This window comes from Folsomia candida, unplaced genomic scaffold, assembly GCF_002217175.1.
Source record: "Folsomia candida strain VU population unplaced genomic scaffold, ASM221717v1 Fcan01_Sc018, whole genome shotgun sequence".
In the NCBI taxonomy this organism is placed as follows: domain Eukaryota; kingdom Metazoa; phylum Arthropoda; class Collembola; order Entomobryomorpha; family Isotomidae; genus Folsomia; species Folsomia candida.
The window spans coordinates 1,668,873-1,683,444 of NW_019091210.1; the positions used below are offsets into that span (position 1 = coordinate 1,668,873).

Consider the following 14,572-nt stretch of genomic DNA (forward strand, 5'->3'; position numbering starts at 1 on the left):
AAAACATCATGGATCAAAATCTTGGCATAAAGAGCATACATAAAACACAAATCACGAAAAAACCAACGTTAGCAACCCTTGTTAAAGCATTTGTTTCTTGTACATATTTATGTCAACAAGTGTTTTGTTATTCATTCATTTCAGACCGATAAGGCGATTGCGTTTTTCGTTGACAAAAAATTTCTATTTGTATTAATGTTTAAATGCCCAATTTAAGCAAATGGGTGCCCATTCATAAAATATTTAACGATATTTTGGTAAATAATATCCACTAAGTTTTTATTCTTCTTTTCTTTTGTCATTGTCTTAAATCTTGTCAACTCATTGTCCTCAACTTTGTTTTATTTGTATGCTGTAAACTACAATTATCTTCCAGGCCTCTCTATCCATCTTCCAGTTTTGTACTTCCACTTATCATTGAAAGTCATAAATTTTATTCAATTTTCATAAATACATTTTCTCGCCACCTCAAGAAATTTACATTCACAACTTATAGATACATATAAATAAACTGAAGCGTCTCAACATGCACAACTATTGATAAGGTCAACCCTGCCATTTTGCCCAGACAATGTCACGCCACTGGGTATGTACGTATGTACTTAAGTAATAATAAGTACGTCCATACATACATACATGAATAACTACTGATAAGGCCAACTCTTAACAAAACAATGCCACTTGCCTTTATCGTACGAGACATTCTCGTACGACAAACGTATTGTCGTCGAGAATGTGTGATAATGAAATCAATTATAAATAATTCACCTGGTCTGGGTCGCACTTTGTACCACTTGTCACACACGCCCAAAATACCATGTCCTTCTTCAAGTGTTATTTAATTGTTCTCGTACCACCAGCCATCACCACTCAGGATTTCACCACAACTGGACACACACGTCTGAAATCCTCCTCCTGAAAAAATATATTTTAAAATGACATTACTTCAGGCTATTTTTGTCGCCACGATTGCCACCACCATTCTGGGCGCAGAAGGTTTCAAATCTGTCCTGAATTTCCTATAATATTTATTACACTCTTAGAAATCCAGTATCAAAATAATACCAAACGGTATTCATGTATGACTCTGCTAAGGTGGTATTGATAAGTAATACGGTATAGTAAAAAGCTCGGTTTAAAGTTTTACCATAAATCGGTAGAAAACTTTTACTATTCGATATAATTTTAAAAACAAGTGGTATATCAACTAGTGGTATAAACTTTATAACAACAAGTGGTTTTAATAACAACTTTAATACTGAGACATCAATACCTGCGTGACTTTACCAGATTTCTAACAATGTACTTAAATGCACACAGATTAATAGCAAATAAAACCTTCCAGGGCAATGGGTTCCCCTCCCGAACGTAACATATGGCCCGGAATCCCGTCAAGTGGTCGACATCTATTTGCCCTCCTGGGACCTTGAACCCATCACCAAGGTCATCATTCTAATCCACGGTGGGGCTTGGGGTGCCGGAGAGAAGGAAGGCATGGACGGCTGGCTTCAATTTCTCGCCACCGGTTTTCCAACACACATCATCGCAAATATGGGCTACCGTTTGGGGACAGCGGAAAGTCCCGGGTTTCCCAAGCAGTTAGAAGACATCTCCCTCGTGGTGACCATGCTGCAGAATGTTCTCCCCCAGAACGTCACATTTGCCCTGATCGGAGGTACTTACATACCCTCTTAGAAATCCAGTATTAAAATTATACCAAGCGGTGGTAATATATGACTCTACCAAAGCGGTATTGACCTGTAATACCATGAAGGATGGAGCTTGTCCGTGTCAAGCCGGTATATGTCATATTTGTCATATTTGTAAAATTGACCATCCAACTTGTCACAATTTCAAAGAGACCGACATTTCTGGAAAAAATTGGGCATTTATGACAATTTGAACTTGTCATATTCGTCACAATTTTTAGATATCTAAAAAATTATACATTTCTGACATGTCAATTTGTCAATGACCCGACAAATTCCTAGCTCGGTAAAGTTTTGCCATATCGGTAGGAAATTTCTACTGACCAGGGTGCATAACGTTAATACCAAGCGGTAGCAACTCTACTACCGAGAAATCAATACCTGCATGACTATACCAAATTTCTAACAGGTAGCGCTGGTGCCCAGTTGGCCATGCTTTACTCGTACGCGTACGACCGCGAGGCCCAACAGGTCAAAGTGGTCGTGAGTCATGTCGGTCCGACGGATTTTACGCATTCGTCCTACACCGCGAATCCGCTTTTCCTCGATTATTTCGTCAACCTGGTGGGACCCTGCAGGTACACGGAGTGCCCCGAGTTGTACAATGTGACCAGTCCGGCCACCTGGGTTTCGGAGAAATCCGCTAAAACAATCGGGTTTTACGGGAACAGAGACTTGCTCATTCCAAACGCACAAATGCCCATCATCCGAGATAAGTTGACCGAGGCGGGCGTCACGAATAAGTTCACGGTGTACAACGCTGGGCACGGAAATTGGATCGGGGCTGATTTGCTGGACGAAATGGATCAAATTGTCGAGTTCTTGAGGGATAATTGGGACTGAGGGTGATTTGTTTAAGGTAGAGTTTCAAGTTTACAAAAATTGTATAACTTACCTAATTACGTTGAATTATTGAAGACATAAACAAATTGGATATTCATGAATAAATACTTAAATATTTGAATCGCATTTTGCATGGTAATCCTATTGATCGTTTATTGAATTCATTGCATTCATTCGTTCATAATGAGCTTAATTATCGCAACGTTTGCAACACACGGAACCCTCTTTGTCCAGTGAAGAAAATTTAATCATTGATTACAAATCAGCGTGATCACCTTTCCTCCCACAATTTACGATAACACGTGCACATGGTATGTATAAATATGTAAATGCATAAGGGTATGTGTAAGTACCTATGTATGTATTTACATAAATACATACATACAGAATAGATATACGTACATACAGAACAGATATACGTACATACAGTACATTACTGGAGCAAAATTCAGGACCGTGTACATACATATGTACCTAGTACAGATATTTATATGTACATTCAGTACATATACGTTGTACGTAGGTATAAAGTTACCTGCATATATGTATGTATACGTAAGCATTAAGTGAACCAGGTTTTGGAATTTACAGTACAACTCGTTTACAAATCAGATTATTTTTAAACACATCATGATTCCGTTACCTGAAACCTTTTGAAGTTAAGTTGCAACCCTTTTCTAAACCATTTTTGAGGATTTAATTCCGTGTGTTCAGTGAGTAGCAGACCATACAGTCACAATCATAAGTCACAATCCAGTTCATCTTGGTTGCATATCTACATAAAATTTACTGTACTTCTTGCAAACATTGTGATACACTACGTTTGAAAAAGATCAATTTGTTGAGGTAGATAATTTCACAGACTCTCTTAAAATAGTTTATCGCAACCTTTCTTTCGCAAACAGTTCAATTAATTAATTAATTAAATAGTTTCAATTAATTCAGGCAATTTTACATCTTCTTTCCGTTTTTTCAGCGTCCTTACATAAACGTAAACGTTGAACATGGAGAATTCTACCCAAACTTGTCACTTAATTTCGTACCTGCCCGAGGTATGTAATTGTTCGCTTGATTTTAAAACATTTATTAATAACTATAAGACAGCGTACTCAAGTCAACCTTTGAATATTTCTCAAATTAAGGGTAGCAACATAGCTTCCAAAGTTTTACGAAATTTGCGAGATTTATCAAAATTTTTCCTGGGAAACGGTGTCATTCTTTTCGAAAATTTACCTAGCAAATTAGCCCACTTTTATTTCTCAAATTCAACCTCACCATCACGACCTAGAGAAATTATAAAGTGTGTCATATTTTGTGAATTCAATCACAACATCAATTTTTTAAGCTTCGCAAATTTGCTGAATGAGTTGCAATGGGAAATAATACGTTGTCGTCGTGAGTACATATATGTACGCTCACAGTGAAATAAATTTATTACACACAAACTTTAATTTTTTTCAGATAATTTCCAAAATTATGGGGTATCCCCCAGCAAAAATACAGCGTAGGTTCCCATCTGCCTATTAATGCCACACATGAACCTACTAGTGCCAACTGGAACCTACGCTTTTTCCATATAGGAATTGTCCAATAGGAAAATTCGAGCGAAGGATCCTATTTGACAAATTTCCCCCTATGGTTTCCCACTGCTACCTATGGGATCCACAATTTTTTTTCAAATATGCCAACGAAAATTCCATTTCGAATTGGAAACTTAGTGTATTTATTCTTATCGGAAATTAACCAATGAGTAAATATGATTTTGTGCATATATATGTACGTATCTGAAAATCAAAACTCTTGTATGTAATTTCATGAAAATTATTATTTTGTTAACAACTTTAAGTAAATTTATTCTTGTGATTAATCTACTTCGAACAAATTAGGGACTTCAATATAAAAATATTCGTTATTTATAACACAACTAAAATATTTTCTCGGTACAATTTCGTTAAAATTCATTATTTCGAAGGTTGACTTAACATTGCGTTTGCATTTGTAGATATGCGGGAGCCCAACCAATTCTGTCACTTTAAAGCTTGACACTTGTACGAAATAATTCTCAGAAATGATTTCATCAAGTCGACTTGTTACTTTAAAGAAAGCTTGCATCCTACCCAGCACGCCTGCGCGAAGGAATATGAGATTATCGCAACGTTTTGATGTAAATTTAGTAGAAAACGAATAGTAATTAATTATTGCTCGTTTACTTTTACTTAAGCTAAAAAACGTATGCCCTTGGGGTATCATGTTCTCAAAAAAATTACACGATGCAACCGACTTCGGATTTTTAATTTCATGCAAATTTTTTTGCAAAGCGCCTGACTTGACCCCAAAACAAATATTGTTACTAGTTTTTGTTAGCAAATTATTGACTTGAAGTTCATTAGCAAATTTCTCACACACTTGACATAAAACACCTGTTGCACTTTTGACATAATTTAGTAGTTTTCCATTAAACGATTCGAATTGAAAAGCAGAACTATTCCACAAAGGTCCCCATCGCCGGACAGTGTTACTAAGGTGTTCCAATTGATGAACATTAAAACTATAAAATGTTTCTCCGTACAATGCTAGACCGTCTCGTAAAAACTGCAAAATGCAATTCTCACTTTCGTCTAACTCAATTGAAGTGAAAGACTGTTTAGAGGAAATGAATATAGCTCGGCTGAGACATGAAATGTGAGCTAAGTATGGTTCGGATAAGATATTTTTTAATATCACTGGGACCAGAAATAACCAGGTTCGCCATTCTGATGCCTTCCAATGTGTTCGAGCCATAATAGATCTGCAAGTGCGGACGACTTCTGATGGCGACTTAAATCTGCACAAAATTTCGTCAATTTTATCTATGTGCATGCCAATTGACCAAGCTTTGCCAATGCCTTTTAACCATTTGTTGGTCAAGCTACGAATGACACCTAGGAAGACGCAATGCATGCAATCAACACTAAATCCGTTTACAATATCAAATTGTTCTAAATTTAATAATGGGCTATAAAATTTAATACCCTTTTTAAATTTCCCTGTTTCTGCTAAACGCCGATATGATTCTGGCGTTCGCTCTTTATATGAAGTTGAACTAGGTAAATAAGCACGACAGTGACCTTTGCCTTGCGGAATAGTTTTACCTGGATTTCGACACCAATTGCAGCCATACTTCCCATTAAACTGCGTGTGACCTTGTAGCATGCATCTAGCTACAGAATCAACCGAGCACAAAGGGAAAAATACCTTACTAACAATTCTAATCCCTTCATGTGAACTCCAAATTAACGGAACTTTACTTAAAGAGTTCATTTCATCAATGACAGCTGGAAGAAATAATTTCATATTTGGTTTTGACTGTCCAAACCAAATTCCTGCAAGAAGAATGTTCTTCTTCCTAACCCTAAATGGAAGCTCGTTTATCGATATTTGAACAGGCCATAAAGACGAATTGCTGCTATTAAAAACCGGAACCCCATCTATATTAAATGTGCATGTAAGATCGTAGGGCGATTTGGACAATTTCATGTAGTCGAATCCTGATTTGATACTATTATAATCGGTATCTAGTGATAAATTATGTGCGGAACTAATAATCAAACCTTTAATCTGACTATTTTCTAGCAACGTTAAAAACTGCTTGCGAAGATCCATAACAATAAAATAATGCCCTAATTTTTTGAGCTTTTTTCTAGTATATATGGTATTACAAATCTGGCAACGGTCGTAACAATCTAAAATTTCTTGACATTGAACGCAGAAGTAGTGCCGTTTTGTCCAGTTTTGCTCAAGTGACGCTTCCTTTTTTAAGCGATAAAACGACGACGGATAGTCAGCACCATGAGGAACGTGGCAAGCAATTAGTTTGACGATATCAGCCGTCGCGGCTTTGGTCAAATTATGTGCAAGAGAAAGTTGGACGACGGCTGCGACACTTTCCTCTTTTGAAATTGAAGAAAAGGGGTGAATTGGGTCAGCAACCTGAAAAAGCAGTTGACGATTTATGACATGAATTTCAACACGGCGTATAATTATTATTTAAGTTGACTAAAATACCGGGCATTTGCTTCCTTCGTCATCATTAAAATCGGAGAAGTTGAAATCTTCCAGGCTGACCTCGCTTCCACTAACGCTCGACAGGTCCCACTTAGGTAGTTCCGGATGCATTGAGTCTGCAGTTTTAAATAAATCAATAAAGTGCGTCAAAAATATATAAAAATTGCACCAATTCCTGACACCTTCTTTGTGTTCACTGGTGTAAACCCTTTCTTCTATTATTCCTTCTTCTGACTCAGACGAATCAGTGAATACATCATTCATTTTTCGTCGCTTTCCATGCTCCGATGATATCTAGTCAAGTACGTCAAAATTATTATAATTTCGATGAATAAAAAGTGAAGAATATTATGATGCTTTTCATTATTGGCTTACCTTTTTAAACAACGAACAACTGACTTTCCTGGAAATCTCCTGCCTTCTCTTAATTTTGGTGAATGTGTGTTTGAAGGTATTCATAATTTTTATATTTGATCTACTCATTAAAAATAGTTACTTTTAAAAGTATTACGAGAAACTGGAGAGTACTGGGCACCGGCTGTAGTGTTGCCGGACGGGGCCAATTGAGACACGTGGGGCGGCAAATGTCGGTGGGAACAACATACATCTTTTGATTCATAAATTCCAACGTGACGGTTACACCATTTTTATTTTTAATTATTAGCCCTTGTATGAAAATTTCTGAAAATGAAAAGTTTTGTCGTCATTCATTGGGTAGAAGAAAATTCGTACTCACTCGTATCTCTTAAGAACGTGGAGCTTGGGGAGAAGACCGTCGATCAGGTGATCCACAGTACAGTTAATGTACGAGTCGATAAGCAAGTACTCGAAGGTGTAGTGATGGGTATTGGTAAGCGCATTTCTTAACTTGTATGTAGTTATCGGAAAGTAAACTTTGAATACTTCATAATAAGCATTTAATACCCTTGCTAATTCAATTTCAGGGCCCAAGAATCAGATGAAGAATATGCAGAATACTTTGGCAGAGGAGGCGGCAAACAAATCGTTCTTGGAAAAAAGTGACAATCTGGCAGCAAGTGTGGAGCAAGACAAGAACAAGGGGAACGGCACCCGGTCACGAAAAAGAAATCGTCAAAACTCTGAAGGCGAAGAGGAGCAGCATAGCCTGATTCTTGCTCCAGGTTCCGGGACGTCTGAAGCTGCCATCAATAGAGAGGTAAATGAGGAACATGCTGTGGCGTTTTAAGTAAAAATTATGAATTTAATTAACTTATTGCTCCCTAGGAATCACTGTCCAACAACAACGACGAGGAGGTTGAAGTCAGTAGCCTTGAGGAAAGAAGAACAAATTTACTGAAGGACCAACAAATTGCTCTTCTTCTAAAGGAGAATTTTGAGTTAAAGAAACACGTGGCATCCTTAAAGAGTATGTAATTTTTGCATAATTTATCTATTGGCCTTTCATATTATATATTGTGGTTATTAAATTTGGGAAGGAATTGTCAAGCGAGCATCGTCAACACCACAACCTGAAGGGGTAGACGAGGTTATTGAAATTGCGGATGGGATTTTCTTAAACCGTTCATTGATCGAATTATCGAAGATCAGTTACATCAACCGACCTTCCGTATTCCGAAACGAAAGCTGTTGTTCGAGGGAGGAATTTTCACGTTGGAAGAAATTGCTTCTTCTTCTTTGACTGGAAAAGTATCTCCACTATTTCCAGCAACTCAGCGATGTGCAATGGATCCTGTTAGATTTGGAGCTTTAAAAGGTACGAATCTTGATTTTTAATACCTTCAGAAAGACATCTCGAAATGTTGAATTAATTTTGTTTTTTATTATGCATTAGAATTTACTATTAGGACTTGCGGACTCAAACCAAATTCAGTTGAGTTCATTCTGTTTGAGCAAAAACTAAAAAACATCCCTGGTGATGCTAGGAAAAAACTTTCACGAGCAAAGTAATTAATACTTAACTTGTACTAATGTTTCTACTTGTTTATACGCTAATTTCTTTATAATTCAATCTGTCGAATAAATGGTACATACATCTGTAAGTCATACAATTGAATTTTCTTAATTGTTTTAGTAAGAATTTAATAGAAAAACAAGTGGGAATAAATTTCATTTGCCAATGGGAGTGACGATGACGCACCTATATGAATATAGAAAATGCACCAGTAGGAAAAAATAGGTAGTGACATGAGTTTACACATAGTTCATATGGGAATTTTGACATGGGAACCCGTATTTTCATAAAGGTTCCGGATATCTGGATTGTTTCCACTTTCATAAACATTTTCCCACTGGATCTTACATATATGTACCAGTTGGACTGTTTTGCTCGGGTCTCCCCACCCCCGACTTAGAATCTGCCTCCTTGGTCAACTCCACCTGGGAGGAAGCCGCTCTGAAGCACCTCCTCTTTCGAAGCCCGGTCGTGGTCCACCTCCACAACATCACCGATTCCACGGACCTTATCCCCCTGGCGACCTTATCGCATCCACACCTCAAACTATTTATATCCGACCCCGACGACTGGCCTCCATGCAGCGTCAAAAATGTGGAAACTTTACCGCTAAAAATACATCTATTTTCCTCCATTAATTTCTCCTCCGCGACAAAATTAAGCCTTGATCTTCCCCTCTACAACTCTTTACGCCACGTGGCATCTCATTTGGTGCAAATTTTGGAAAAATCCTTCAAAAAGTTGAGATCTCTAAAATTGCAATTGATAATAGTCAACCAGAAAGAAGCCCTGTCTTCTGCGGAAGACTGGAACGAATTATTTCCCGACATCATGATTCCCCACGTGGCGAAAAAATTGACCACTTTGATCCTGCATGTGCCCTCCGTAGGCCCCACAAATGTGGAGGGACGATGGGAATCTGTTATCTGCCTGATAACCCGAATTCTTCGGATTTACAGGCACGTGAGGAAACTTACCCTGTCCGACGTGCCGGGCGGGCTGCTTGAAGAAAATGATGTCACATTACCCCATCTCGAATCAATCTCACTGCACACAAATATTATCCTGAAGAACATGCAAAATCGGCATGCATTGCAATTCTCCAAATTCGATGCCCCACTGAAGACAAATTTCGCAAATGTGACTTCGAATTTAGCGTTGGAAACAATGATGTCGTCGAGCTTTTTCGTCTCCTCGCGCCACAGTTGGAGCACGTGTGCATCTCCGAGGTGGGAAACCTAACCCCGGTGTCCTCACCCGAGTTGCCCATGCCCACCCCGACACACACCACGGTACCGATTCTGCCGAAACTAAAAGTTTTCGAAATTTTGAGAGAGGAAAGTGTACCTTGTTATATTCATGATCACGGTCTGAAATGGTTTCGACCAGATCTTCACTTAAACTTTGAGACGGGGACGGATCACGTTAAGTTATCTTATCGGAGACAATTTCCCATCCTGGAGAAGCTAATTGTGCGCGTGGTGCCGGAGATTATTCATCCCTATTTGCGGCAAATGGTGAAAAAGCCGCATGAAAATTTGCATTTTGAGGCGACCATGCTTCTCCTGTATGGATCATTTTTGGCGGAAGGTCTCGAGCCGTGTGGGACGTTGAGAAATTTGGAAATTTTCATCCCCACGGGAATTCAGGTAGAATTATACAGATATGTTGTAGCTGTTCATATTCATTTATTCAATCTTGATTTTTCACCCTATGTATGCGTAATACTTGGGGAATCACACTAATAAGGGGAATTTGAGATAAAATTTGTAAAAAATTAATAATGAATATAAATTTACCTTCAAATTTTGAATATTGAATGAATAATTGTTTTCAATTTTAAATCAAGTGAATTTTGAATGAAGACATACTTATTTTGTAAATAGACGCAGGTGGGAGGGATAAAAATGTGGCGGCGGTGCGGGTGCGATGATGAAGTGGAGATTTGCAAATGTTGGGGGTGGAAGGAAAACGAGACAGATTTTTATACCAGGATTGCCAGCATTTTCCCCAACGTGGATTACGACGTGCTCGAAGGGGGGAGGAGAACCGTGCGAGCGGTGAAGTTGAAGGAGTTGGGTGTGAACTTTGGTGATGAGAGAGGAATTGATAGGATTTGATTACCAGAGTGGTGTGTGTAATTATTTTAAAGGGGATCAAGATTGTATGAACACATTTACGTTAAATTGTGACGGACAAAATGAACAGTTATGAATAAATAAATATTTAAATCGCATTTTCGCAATTAATTCTTCATTATCGCAACTCATGCATCACTAACCCTGCTTGTCCCTATACATACAGACAATTCTAATGTTGAATACCAATCAGCGGCATAACCTTCCCCCCATCGATAACATGTGTACAATGGTAAATTTTAAAAATTCGCCTTTATTTACATAAGTATAAGGTTACTTAACGTTAGGTTAGGTTTATGGAAATTAAATAAAATTAGAAGCGTTGGCCTAATTAGGATGTAAACTGTTAAAACATGGCATGTTGCTTATTTGTGTGATAAGTATACTTATCACATTACGTATACGTAATGTTAAGTTAGAGTTGTCTTACATATCTCATCCTGGTCATTGTTACTGTAAAACTTACATGCATTAGTTTTATTCATTGTTGTATCAATTGAATTCGCAGATATGGTATGTGTACATTATTATAAACTTGTTTACACATACATATGTACATACACATGCATATGTATGTAAATCAGTGCAATAAAACTTCAATTCAATCCTATGCATACAAAATAATCTATATCCATCTGCTTATTTGCATATTTAAATAAATGAAGTCACTTCCTAAATAATTCTCAACAAAGAGCAAAATTCAGGACACTTCATATTTACATGCACAGTAAATATACTTACAAACCGTAAAAACTTAAATAGTAGCCGCTGCTTGAACTGAAGTCCCGTATGTCTTTTATAATTTTATAAATAGTGACCTTACCCAAATTAATAGGCGTGATTTAGGGGCCCCCGGTCTGGATTTGAGTTTTTGTGGTACTTACATACATACGTATTTATGTATGTAAATACCAATATATGAACATGCATAAGTACGTATCTCTTATTATGTTAACATGCCATTGGAATTTACAACCTATTTACAAATTCTGAGGTCGAGTTGCAACCGTTTTTTAGAATTTGGTTTCAGGTGCTCAATGAAATCTTAACGGGCTATTAAGTTTCACATACCACTCCGCCTGGCATGTACATACATTTAAAACCTCCTTCCTAAAAATGTAAAAAAAAACTTTCTCAATAACTCAATTGAAACTAATTCAGAAATTTTGCAACTTTTTGTCTGTTTTTCCAGCACCTGTTCGCATAAATTCATCGTTTCAACTCCTTCCAACATCGAAATGGAGAATCCTGCCCAAACGTGTCATTTAATATCCGATCTGCCCGAGGTATGTAATTGACCACTTGATTTTGAAACTTTAAAAAACTTCCAAAGTTAAATTAGTTTGTGTCATGCAATTTTTTTCAGACAATTTCAAAAATTATGGGATTTCTCTCCACCCCAGACTTAGAATCCGCCTCCCTGGTCAACTCCACCTGGGAAGAAGCCGCTCTGAAGCATGTCCTCGTTCGAAACCCGGTCGAGATCCACCTCCACAACGTCACCGAGCCCGAGGAGCTCGTCCCCCTCGCGACCTTATCGCCTCCAAACGTCAAAATTCTTATTCACGATCTGAACTACTGGACGGGCCCAAATGTGGAAATTTTGGCCCAAAAAATAGATTTATTCTCCTCTCTTAATTTCTCATCCGTAACAAAATTATCCCTCGTTCTCCCCCTCGATGCCTCTTCACACCACGTGGCATCTCGCATGGTCAAACTTTTTGAAAAATCCTCCACAAACTTGAGATCCTTAGAATTCCAATTGTTACTGATCAACCATGAAGACGGACTGTCTTCTGGGGAACACTTATTTCCCGATAGCGTGATCCCCCATGGGAAAAAATTGGTCAATTTGGCTCTTCACTTGGAAACTGTACAGGACCGTACCATGAACCGATGGCCCGCCGTTATCTCCCTGATAATCCGAATTCTTAAGATTTTCTGCAAGGTGGGCAATCTTTCCCTGTCAAACTTGCCGGGTGGGCTGCTTTCCGAAGACAGTGTCACATTACCCCGCCTTAAATCAATCTCACTGGAAAGAAATATCAACGTAACACATTTACAAAAGAGCTACGCAGCGCAATTTTTCAAATTCGAAACACCTCTGAAACCAAATTTCGCAACTATTATCCGGCTCGAATTTAACGTTTGTAACAAGGATGTTGTCGAGCTTTTTCGCCTCCTCGCGCCACAGTTGGAACACGTGTGCATCTCAGGCGTGAGAAACGTAACCCCGGACATAACGCCATCAATTTTCCCGGTGGAACACATCAACGTCCCGATTCTCCCGAAATTAAAAGTTTTCGAAATTTTGAGACAAGAAATTGTAATAAGTTGTACCGACAACAGGGCCAAATGGTTTCGACCCGATCTTTACTTAAACTTTGAGACGGGGTCGGATTACGTTAAGTTATCGTATGACATACAATTTCCCATCCTGGAGAAGTTAGTTGTGCGCGTCGTCCCCCAAAATATGTTTCTTCCATTTGAGTTGCTGAATATTATGAAAAAACCGTGCGAAAATTTGCAATTTGAGGCGACCATGCTTTTCCTTTATGAAACGTTTTTGGCGGAGGATCTCGAGCCGTGTGGGACACTGAGGAATTTAGACATTTCCATCCCCATGAGGGTGGGCGTGGGAAGAAGGATGAAAATGCGGCGGCGGTGCGGGTGCGATGATGAAGTGGAGATTTGCAAATGTTGGGGGTGGAAGGAAAACGGGACTGATTTTTATTCCAGGATTGCCACCATTTTTCCTAACGTGGATTACGGCGTTCTCGAAAGGGGCAGGAGAAGTGTGAGGATGGCGAAGCTGATTGAGCTGGGTGTCACGTTTGGTGGTGAGGGAGGAATTTGTGGAGATTGTGGGGATAAACTTGGACTATACTGAGGGTGAAGGTGTGTCAAGCGGAAATGTGGAAAACCACTTTATCAAAATAAAATTCCAAATAAAACTACTTTAAAAATTCTACTTATTTATTAATTAGCTTGTGTGTGAATCCACTTATGGCTATATGCAAATATATGCAAATGTCTAATATTTACACATCTTTGTAATTGTATATTTATGTATTTTCATGCAAGCGGGCTTACTCTAAGTTCAATGCACAAAGATAACGGAAAATAAAAATGATTTCCTTATGTTTTCGAACTATATATTCCATTAATTTTTCTCATTCTGGCTGAATTGCATAAATATTACGACATAGGTCAGAATGGTACCAAGAATCTGTAAATAATAATTGTGAAACTAATCACGACTTACATATTTACATCCTCGTGTGAAACACTTGCATTTTTTTTAATTACCGTCGCCATGAACGAATACGTCACCAAAAAGCTGTGTGCCTTAAGTCCGATCGGGTTTTGTGCCATGTCCAGTAAAACTAAAGTCACGCGAGACTCGTCCCTCTCCTCAAACTCGTGTTTGCTCCACATGTCGAAAATCACTTTCGAAATGCTCTGAAACTGTGCATGAAAAAAAATTAATGGGGAAATCAACTAGCTATAATTTTTTCATACACTGTTAGAAATCTGTTATAGTCTTATAGTCACGCAAGTATTGATTGCTCTGTTTTTTTGTTTAAAGTTTTTTTACTGACATAAAACTAGTAAAACTTTACTAGTGTAGTAAAACTTTAATACCAAGCTATTTATTAACCTTACTATACAGGGTTTTACTTATCAGTACACTGCTAAAAATCTGGTAGTCACATACATACTCCGTGCTGGTATTGATTTGGTAATAAATGTTCTACCAGATTGGTAGTAAATTGTTCCTGAGTGGTAAATTTTTCATTAACATTACCCGAATGGGAATGTTATGTTAATACCAGTGCCGGTAGAGTCATAGATATGTACATATATGTACTCTCGTAGGTAATGATTTAATACCAGTTTTCTAA

The 14,572-nt window shown here is 38.0% G+C and overlaps 4 protein-coding genes and 1 long non-coding RNA gene across 5 annotated transcripts; all 5 read left to right on the top strand.

Annotated features, from left to right (window-relative positions):
• The first annotated feature begins 881 nt into the window (after positions 1-881).
• Positions 882-2,691, top strand: LOC110857337. Its single transcript, XM_022105946.2, has 3 exons — positions 882-996; positions 1,346-1,675; positions 2,119-2,691. Exons 1-3 carry the CDS (start codon positions 936-938, stop codon positions 2,550-2,552), a joined length of 825 nt encoding a protein of 274 aa, XP_021961638.1. The 5' UTR covers positions 882-935; the 3' UTR covers positions 2,553-2,691.
• Positions 2,692-3,191: 500 nt separating this feature from the next.
• On the top strand, positions 3,192-4,476 carry LOC110857422. The gene is made up of 3 exons (XR_002548679.2): positions 3,192-3,398; positions 3,529-3,604; positions 4,014-4,476. It is a non-coding gene; the product is annotated as an uncharacterized LOC110857422 (long non-coding RNA).
• Positions 4,477-5,651: 1,175 nt separating this feature from the next.
• Positions 5,652-8,500, top strand: LOC118438023. The gene is made up of 5 exons (XM_035857695.1): positions 5,652-7,446; positions 7,541-7,773; positions 7,842-7,983; positions 8,054-8,331; positions 8,410-8,500. Exons 1-4 carry the CDS (start codon positions 7,284-7,286, stop codon positions 8,254-8,256), a joined length of 741 nt encoding a protein of 246 aa, XP_035713588.1. The 5' UTR covers positions 5,652-7,283; the 3' UTR covers positions 8,257-8,331; positions 8,410-8,500.
• Positions 8,501-8,795: 295 nt separating this feature from the next.
• On the top strand, positions 8,796-10,806 carry LOC118438046. The gene is made up of 2 exons (XM_035857738.1): positions 8,796-10,178; positions 10,416-10,806. Exons 1-2 carry the CDS (start codon positions 9,798-9,800, stop codon positions 10,647-10,649), a joined length of 615 nt encoding a protein of 204 aa, XP_035713631.1. The 5' UTR covers positions 8,796-9,797; the 3' UTR covers positions 10,650-10,806.
• Positions 10,807-11,709: 903 nt separating this feature from the next.
• LOC118438134 lies at positions 11,710-13,818 on the top strand. Its single transcript, XM_035857929.1, has 3 exons — positions 11,710-11,785; positions 11,860-11,953; positions 12,034-13,818. The coding sequence occupies exons 2-3, from the start codon at positions 11,906-11,908 to the stop codon at positions 13,555-13,557; spliced, it is 1,572 nt and encodes a 523-aa protein (XP_035713822.1). The 5' UTR covers positions 11,710-11,785; positions 11,860-11,905; the 3' UTR covers positions 13,558-13,818.
• Positions 13,819-14,572: the final 754 nt, after the last annotated feature.

Coding starts and splice junctions, on each gene's coding strand:
- LOC110857337 (XM_022105946.2), top strand. CDS start 936: ATGACATTACTTCAGGCTATTTTTGTCGCCACGATTGCCACCACCATT. Junction 997..1,345: donor CACCATTCTGGGCGCAGAAG/GTTTCAAATCTG, acceptor AAAACCTTCCAG/GGCAATGGGTTCCCCTCCCG. Junction 1,676..2,118: donor CACATTTGCCCTGATCGGAG/GTACTTACATAC, acceptor AATTTCTAACAG/GTAGCGCTGGTGCCCAGTTG.
- LOC118438023 (XM_035857695.1), top strand. CDS start 7,284: ATGAAAAGTTTTGTCGTCATTCATTGGGTAGAAGAAAATTCGTACTCA. Junction 7,447..7,540: donor AGGTGTAGTGATGGGTATTG/GTAAGCGCATTT, acceptor ATTCAATTTCAG/GGCCCAAGAATCAGATGAAG. Junction 7,774..7,841: donor AAGCTGCCATCAATAGAGAG/GTAAATGAGGAA, acceptor ATTGCTCCCTAG/GAATCACTGTCCAACAACAA.
- LOC118438046 (XM_035857738.1), top strand. CDS start 9,798: ATGCCCACCCCGACACACACCACGGTACCGATTCTGCCGAAACTAAAA. Junction 10,179..10,415: donor TCATCCCCACGGGAATTCAG/GTAGAATTATAC, acceptor TTTTGTAAATAG/ACGCAGGTGGGAGGGATAAA.
- LOC118438134 (XM_035857929.1), top strand. CDS start 11,906: ATGGAGAATCCTGCCCAAACGTGTCATTTAATATCCGATCTGCCCGAG. Junction 11,954..12,033: donor TAATATCCGATCTGCCCGAG/GTATGTAATTGA, acceptor AATTTTTTTCAG/ACAATTTCAAAAATTATGGG.